This window comes from Vombatus ursinus, unplaced genomic scaffold, assembly GCF_900497805.2.
Source record: "Vombatus ursinus unplaced genomic scaffold, bare-nosed wombat genome assembly UNPS02014794.1, whole genome shotgun sequence".
Lineage (NCBI taxonomy): Eukaryota > Metazoa > Chordata > Mammalia > Diprotodontia > Vombatidae > Vombatus > Vombatus ursinus.
Window position 1 is genome coordinate 22000775 of NW_020954572.1, and position 8238 is coordinate 22009012.

The 8238-nt window shown below is 49.8% G+C and overlaps 1 protein-coding gene across 1 annotated transcript; it reads right to left on the minus strand.

Annotated features, from left to right (window-relative positions):
- Positions 1–1471: 1471 nt before the first annotated feature.
- Positions 1472–4328, minus strand: INAFM2 (InaF motif containing 2). Its single transcript, XM_027869988.1, has one exon. The coding sequence runs from the start codon at positions 4182–4184 to the stop codon at positions 3726–3728; it is 459 nt and encodes a 152-aa protein (XP_027725789.1). The 5' UTR covers positions 4185–4328; the 3' UTR covers positions 1472–3725.
- Positions 4329–8238: the final 3910 nt, after the last annotated feature.

Genomic DNA, 8238 nt, shown 5'->3' on the forward strand with positions numbered 1-8238 from the left:
GCACTCTGTAAATCCTTCAGAGAAATACTTTTCTTTACCTCAATATCAATAGAGGAAAATTTTCAGAACAGAGACTCAAAGCTGGAGCAGCTCAGGGAAATCTCTGACCAAAATCTCACTTAAAAAAATATTTTCTGAATGCCTAATAATAAAAGCAAAGCAATAACTTAACACACACACACACACACACACACACACACACACACACAAATGGTCCCAGTATTTCAGGTACAAAGTAGAATCAAAAAGAAAGCCAAATTCTTGGCTTAAACCTTTCCCTGCTAGCTTGAGAGTTAATGGGCATTTCTGCAACTAGGATTCCAACCCCTGAAAATAAGCTATTTCCATTCAATATTCCCCAGCCAATTGGGCCCTGTCTTGGTGGAATAGTTCCCTTCTAATTAGACAGCAGGGGCCTGCATATCACACAGTACAGACTGCTGTCATGTGCCACAATGTGTGAAGCTGTGTACAGCTGTAGAAGCAGCATGTAACTATCTCGAGAGAGAGAAGGGGCTGACTGAAAGAACTATGTAACTCTTTCACTCCTCCTTTGCTCTGCCTTACTCAGCCCTCTAACAAAATGCTATTGTGTGGGTTGAAGAGGGGAATAAAAGCAGGGCGGACCTTTTCCAAGCCTCCCCGCAGAGTACAAGGTGATGTCAAAGCCCAGCAGCTGCCCCCCAGCAGCTCTTGTGAAGCACTGGCCTCAGGGAGCCCCTCTAACATTGGCTCCTAGCTCTACATTTGTGCTGGGCAGCATTTCGCTAACAATGGGTGGATTTGAATTGCTTCCCCTATACTTTGCTGCATGCCTAATCCCTTATGTTTGTACCTTTTTACCCTGCCTTTCAAAAACTGCCTTTTAAGGTTTATGAAGCTGGCACTGCCCCCCTTCCCTTGTTGGAATGTTTCCTTTCCTCCCTTCCCCCCTTGAAGCTAAAGCCATGAAGTGGCACCTTACCATGACCCAGGGCCAGGATTGCCCTGCAGGGTCAATAGGTTTCTAAGTCCACACCATGGAATCTCTTGAGAAAAACCATGAGAAATAGGGCTTTAAAAAAAGAGGAAAGCAGTAATGGTTTCAGAATTAAAGCCTAACTTCAACTATCTGCTCTTCAAGCATACTGTCATCTCTCAACCTCATCATTAAAATGTAGCAATTACTACTGAGAGCTTCCACTGAAGCTTGGGCACCTTGGCTGAGTCAGGACAGCAGAAGACATTTATGTTTGTTGGGGATATGCAACGAATTCCTAAGGTTTTAAGACTGCATCAAGTCTAAAGTGAAATTATTCCTCCCTTTATTAACCAATCTAGCCATAGCCCTCGGATTACTCCCCGCCTCCCCAACCCTTTCAAAACTGTTGTGTATGGGCTTACTTCATCTGAAGATACCCTTTCTCCTTGTCCCCACCCTTTTCTCTCCGAGTTAACTGAGAAAATAAATTTAATAACATTCTTACACAGGTTTAGGCAGAGTTCTTAGAATGTATTTTTGTTCACCTGAAAAATAAAACTTTTAAAAAATATACAGGACTTTTGAGTACAGGTATATCTTAAATGGCTGAATTATAAATAAGGTCTCTGAGCATGTTCACACCTAGAGCTGGAGCTAATGTCCCATTTCCAGTGAAGGCTTTAGAGAGTTAGTGGGGCAGCAGTTGGACATTAGAATGGTCTTGCTAGATTCTTTGATCCCAAGGTGGATTAAGACAGTCCCGGAATGCTGGGGAGTTCCAGATGGTCTCTTGTTCAAAAGGTCTTGAGACAACAGATAAACTTACAAATTATTAAAATGTAGGACTAAAAATTCACACAGTAAATATAAATTGTTGGCTATTATTGAAGTAATAAAGGTGATTATTTCACGGTGTTTTTTTTCCCCACCATTCTCCATACCGGGAAAAAAAAAAAAAGGCTCCATTGACTGTAGCCAGTAGCTAAGAAATCCTTCCCTAGCCAGCACTCCTCAGAGTACCACTGGCTTGTCCCTAGGCTATGACAGCTCTGATGCTAGTATCTTGGCCCACACAGGACAATGGCTTAAAGCATAGCTGCTGTCTGGTAAACTTGAATTGCAGCTGGCTAAAGACTAGACCAGAAACAGCAGGGATGAACCATTTCAGGACACACAGGTGGAAAAGTTTTTTCTTTTTTCTTTTTTTTTTTCTTAAAGTGCCATATTTTCCCAAAAAGGAAATACTAAGGGGTTTGCTCTCCTGTCACTGCACTGCAAGTGCTTGGCTACAGCTAATGGCAGAGGGAAATGGAATCCAAATAGAAAGAATGACTCCTTCTCCTTCTAAGCCATATGTCATTTTCCTTTGTTTCTTAACCCCACAATAAAAAATATATGCTGCATAATAGAGACTTCATCAGGAGAGAAGAAAAACACATCAATTTACCTTTCACATGATTTTTTCTGTTTGCTGGCTATCAAAAGCTATTTGTGCCTAAACACAATTACAAGTTTGAAGCCCACCTCCGCAACCCTTCTGATTCTGTGGTACAGCTCCTAAACCAGAGAACTGGTGACAAGGCTCTTATTTCACCAGAACAGATTTAGTCCCTAGGAGAGGGTTAGGCTTTCACTACAGGATCAAAAGGGAGGAAAAGTCTAAGCTTGATAAGAGTGTGATTACTGGAGTAATGCCAAGATCTTGAAGGGCAGCAAAGAGGCAGAAAAATTCTTGCCAGGCACTCTATTTGCTCACTTTTCCCCAACCGACCCCTGTGATGGGAAGGTTAAGAATAAAGCACAGAGAGGCCTTGCTCTTTCCCTTCCTTCTATCCTGGCTCCAGTCCAGATAATTGGAGATGCAACAGGAAGCCTCTTGGGAGAATAGGGGTGTCATTGCATTTCCCACTCTCCCAAAAAACCGCTTCCGTTCCTCCTGAGGTTTTTTCACTGTCAAGTCAACAAGTCTAAAAACTAATCCAACAACAAATGTTATTGATAAGGATGTCACAAATTAACCTATCTTCATGTAACTGGAAGAGGATGAAGGAGGAGGGTGGGTGATGAACAAACCAATTTCTTGACTAAAGGTACTGTGCCCTCCTGACTAGCTGCACTTGGGGGGCAGCATTTTCTGCTCGATAGCCCTTGCTTGACACACCAATCAGTAGCTATCCAGGGTGTGGGTGGATATATATAGTTCTATGTAATTATAGCTTCTAAGTGCATAAGTCAACAACTATATACACGAATCTATAAATTAAATGCATCTGTGGCCATTGCAACTAGGTTGACACCTGAGCTCCACTACTTGTGCTCCCCACTTTTGCGAGAGCTTCAGCTTATTACAACGAGCCCCTATAGCTCCCTCCAAGCCCTGAGTGGGGGCGGAATGGGAAAGCCCGGGACACCCCTTCCCCCTTAAGGATACTCAAGAGAGAGCCAACGAGGGTTCCGGGCTGGGAATCTTCCCACCCCCCGCCCAACCATCCCCCCCTGGCTCCGGCCCTGGTGCATCACGGTCCTCTGAGGACGGAACCGAAAGCTAGAGGCGAATCTTGGTCCCTCTCTCCGAAGCAGATCGGCCCGGGACTGTCGGCACATAGGACCCGGGGCCGCTGGCTGCCGCGGGGGGGGGTCCCCCCCCCCCCCCCCCGCCGACTCTCCCCGCCCCGCACAGGCGGCTGCAAAGTCCTGCCTCCCTGGGGCTGGGGAAGGCCAGGGACGGGTTCCCAGCAGCCCCCCACCCCCATCCAGAGCGGCTTCAGCGACTCCCGGGTGCCGCCGCCGGCGCCTCCTCCTCCGGCTCCCGCCGCTGCCGCTGCTCTCCGGACCGGCCAGGCGGCCGGGCCGTGGTCCCGGAGCTCTGCAGCGGGGGCGCGTCCTGCGGCGCCTCGATCCTCGGTGGGGTCGTGGCGTTGGGGCCCCCCGTCGCTCCCCCCGGGATCCCGGCCGGCGCCGTGGCTGTGGCCGTGGTGTTGGAGGGGCCGGGGGGCGGGCCGCCGCCGGGACCCCCCGAGGTGCCAGCCCCCACCGGCTGCCAGATGAGGCTATAGTAGACGGCGAGCACGATGGCGGCCAGGGACACGGACAGCACGTAGGCGAACACGGTGGCGAGCCGGACCCACTTCTTGTTGGTCTTGGCCGCCATCTTCGCCTTCTTGTCCCCGGTGTAGGTGGCCGGCTTGCCCCGCTCGGCCGGGGCCGAGTCGCGCTCCTTCATGGGGGGGCCCCGGCCTTTGCCCCGGTGCTCCACGGCCCCGGCTGCTGGGGGCCCCGGAGGGCTGGCGAGGACTCGGACGCGTGGGGCCGGACTGCACTGGGGGGCGGCCTGGCGCCCTCACGACCCCGCGGGCTTCTGGCTCCGGCCGCCGCCGCCGCCGCCGCCAGCCCCAGCCACCTCGTCGCTGCTGCCGGGGCCTGAGTTCGTCACCGCCGCCAGCGCCGCCGCCGCTGCCGCTGTCCCGTCAGCCCTCCAGCCCCTGCCCCTGCCGCCGCCGCCGCCTCCGTAGCCACCGGCCGGCTCAAGGTCCCCATCCGCCGCCGCCGCCTCCCGCAGCCAGCCCCCTCGGCCGCCAGACAGACCGTGCCCCGCGCTCCGCCGCCGCTCCGGCTGACCACCGGCCGTCCGCTTGCCCGTCCGCCCGCCTGGCCGGCCGTCCGTCCGTCCGTCTCCGGCGCCCGCGCGCGACTCCGCTCGCGCTTCTTTCCGGGCCAGACTCCTTCGGGATGGGGGGGAGGGGGCGCGGGATCCACTCGGGGCTTGCTTCTTAAAAGGGCCACGCCGGTGGTCTGGCAGCTCAGGTCGGGAAAGGTGGGTTTTTTAAAGAGCGAAGCTAAGTCCCGCCAGCTCTACCGGCTTCTTCTTCGGACGACCCGTTAGGGAAGCTGAGCGAAAGGGACTCTTAAAAGGGCGATGCCTTGGGGGCGGTGCTGGCGTGCGTCAGGGGCGGCGGCGCTGGGTGGGAGGGGAGGGGTAGCGGAGGGAAGGGAACTCGGAGCGCTTCTTTAAAAGGGGAGCGTGGCTGTACTGGGCGGAGTACCGAACTGGTTAGACCGAAGGTGTGAGTGGTTTGGGGCGGGTTGCCACACTCGTCCGGGAGACTTTCTCCTCGCTTACCCGCACATTCTGTCTTCAGCCTGTCCCGGTGGGACTCAGCAGAGTCCAAAGAACTAAAGGGGGACTATCTAGAGTTGTGGGAGGAAAGGGAACCCAGCTCGGGCTCCCGTGCCTCAGTTTCCCTCCTTGTAAAGCGGATTTCAGAGTTTCTAGGAAGCCTAGTTCCCTCCCTTGAAGGCGCTTGGAAGCTCAGTCCTTTCTCTCCCCCATCTCTAGACTCCCTTCTCCCGGAGCCCGCCCCGCAGCGTGCACACAGCACTTATTTATTTAATGCATATGTTGGTTCCATGTGTTCCGTGTTGTTAGAACATCCAATTTCCGTCCCCACCAGAATCGTCAGCCTTAGGCTGTAAACTTCTGGAGCTCAGGCTTTTGTGCAGCACACATGCAGAGAGAGAGAGAGGAGAGAAGAGAGAGGGGAGAGAGGAGAGGTAAAAGGGTAGAGGGGAGAGGGAGAGGGAAAGGGGGAGAGAGAGAGACAGACAGACAGAAACAGAGACAGAGACAGACTTTCCTGTGATGTAGAAGACTGACGATCACTTTGGGGATCTCACCCTGGTTCACCTGAGGCGTGGGGATCTCGGAGTCCTCCTGGTTGAACTACCACCTTTGCCTCTTGTCTTCCTCTATTCTGCTGCTTGGGACGGGGGCCAGGTTTCCGTTTGTTACGGTTTACTCGGCGAGTTAGGTATGATCTGGTCCCAAAGGGGTGTATTGTATAGCGCTCCCTTGGGAGTCCTTGGGAGTCCGAGCACTGCTACCTAAGCTGCCTTACTCCCATTCCACTCCTCTGTTTCCCTTCCCTACTAGGACGGAGCTAACGTGGCTTCTGGCTGGCTTCTCTGTTCTGCTGGGTGGTCCTCGTACAGCTCCAGATTCCCAATGAAGTAGGCTCTTGGCCAGGTTTGGAGGAGGGTCAGGAGGACACGGGATTCCATTAGGAGCAAGCCTCGTCTTCCTTCCCTCGCAGCCCAGATCCACGGAGGCCATTCTTAGCCTCCTTCTCTCTCTTTGCCTTCCTCCTCACCTTCACCCTTCTATATTCCTTCTCTGCTCTCTTTCCCTCCATTATTTCCCCAGATGTTCTTGCCCTCTCCTCCTTGAATCCTAGTTGCCTGTGTTCCTGAGAGCTTGTGTGGTCTCTGCCTGTGTGTAGCCGAATGATTATGAGAGTGTCCTGTGGAGGCTCTAGGATTGCACTAACGTTGCATTGTCCTTCAGTGCGTCCCATCTATTTGCTTATGTGTGAGTCACTGGGTGAATGTGTTTGTGAACCCTCATTCTTCCCAGGATTCTGTGGCCTCTGTAAGGGACTCGATCCCCTAGCCATTCCTATAGGCCTTCCTGAGTTGGAGAAACCTTAGTGGTAAACCACACCTCAGAGAAGCTCCTTGGTGTGATGGAAAGAGTGCTGGGCATGGAGTCAGGAGTGCCCCAGCTTTACATCTCTTATCCTTACTAATTTTGTGCCTGGAGGTAATTTAACTTTTCTGAACCTCAGTTTCCTTATCTGTAAAATAGAAATAATAATTCAATTCGATTCAAGAAACACATGAGCACCTACTACTAGATGCTAGATTCTAGGGACAAAGGTTTCTAAAAGTCCCTCTTTTCAATTGATGTACTTCACAGGGTTAGTGTGAGGATCGAGTGAGATCATGTACGTAAAGCAGATTGCAAACCTGAAAGCACTAAATTGGTCCTAATGCTGACACTGCTGCATCTTCCCTATTTGTAACCTTGGGCACATGACTAAGACCTCTTGGGCCTCAGTTTCCTCAATTGTAAGGTTATGTGTGTGGTGGGGAGAGGGGGTAGACTAGATTACCACTGAGTCTTCTTCTGGTTCTGAATTTATACTCCCATACTCTCTCGTTGCCTTCTCTAGAAAATTCATCTGTGATCAGTTTCCCTGCCACCTTTTCCACTAAAGACATCTTAATTGGGTAAAGAGTACTAAGAGCAATATCCAACAGCCAAGCTTCCTGACCTTCCAGGTTCCTTTCTGACTCTGATGCTAGAGGGATGCTATTTCAAGGAGTGACTTTTCTCTTTCCATTCTGAGAAACCCCAAGGGCCTCTGGGGTTTGCATAGTTTTTACTGTGCTGCAGCAACCAATCAATCCCTGTCCAAGGCTGGACAGGTTGGAGGCAGGAGCTCATTTTGGAACTGCAAGTAGCACAATGGCTTGTTTAATGTCATAGCTTTAGAATTCTTACTCTTGAACTAAAAAGAGTGCTCGTTGATTAGATAATGACTAAATTATAGTGTATGAGTGTAATGGAATATTATTGTCATGAAAAATGACAAAATGAATGGTTTCAGAGAAAACTGGAAAGATCAATATGAACTGATGCAAAGTGACGTGAATAGAACTAGAAGGCTTTTTACAATAACAACATCATAAACAAAATCAACTTTGAAAGACTTGAGAACTCTGATCAATGTAATGACAAAGTGCCAGAGGACAGAAGATGAAGTATGCCATCCACTTCCTGACAGAGAAGGTAATGGATTCAAGATGCGGAATGATACATACCTTTTGGGACACGGTCAATGTGGGAATTTGCTTTGTTTGTCTATGCTTGTTTGCTAGGAGGGTTTTCTTTTTCTTTTTGTTCATTGGAGGAGGAAGGTGGGAGAGAGAAAATAATTGCTGGTTAGTTGAAAAAAAATTAATTAAAAAAAGGAATTCTTATTCTTGGAGGTTATCTTTTCCTTTCTCTCCTATGTACTTCACAGATTTTAACTAGCTGGATATGAGTGTGTGCTATTTTTTAAAGATTCTAGGTCCTTACTACCTCTTTTACTGACCATTTCAATTACTGACAACTGCCCTGCAAAGTTCTTTATATAGAACTTTGCATATCTTCTGATGCAAGTCTAGGTTCTCTTTTCAATGGAGATTAAAAAAATTTTTTTACTCTCCCTAAGTTCTTTCCCTTAAAAATTTACCCTAAGAACTTGGGAAGTTCTCATTTGCTCCCCACTTACCCCTCTCATCTCTAGACTAAATGACCCTGGTTTCTTTCATTTTTCTCTTAGGCTGTTTATTCCCTAGATTTACTTAGTTGCTTTTTACCCTAAAAAGACAAAATGCTTTTCTATATAATCAAGCCTGAGTGCATTGGTTCATTAGGTGGTCATTTCTTGTGA

Excerpts from the sequence above, each read along its gene's own strand:
- INAFM2 (XM_027869988.1), bottom strand. The coding sequence starts at position 4,184 with ATGAAGGAGCGCGACTCGGCCCCGGCCGAGCGGGGCAAGCCGGCCACC.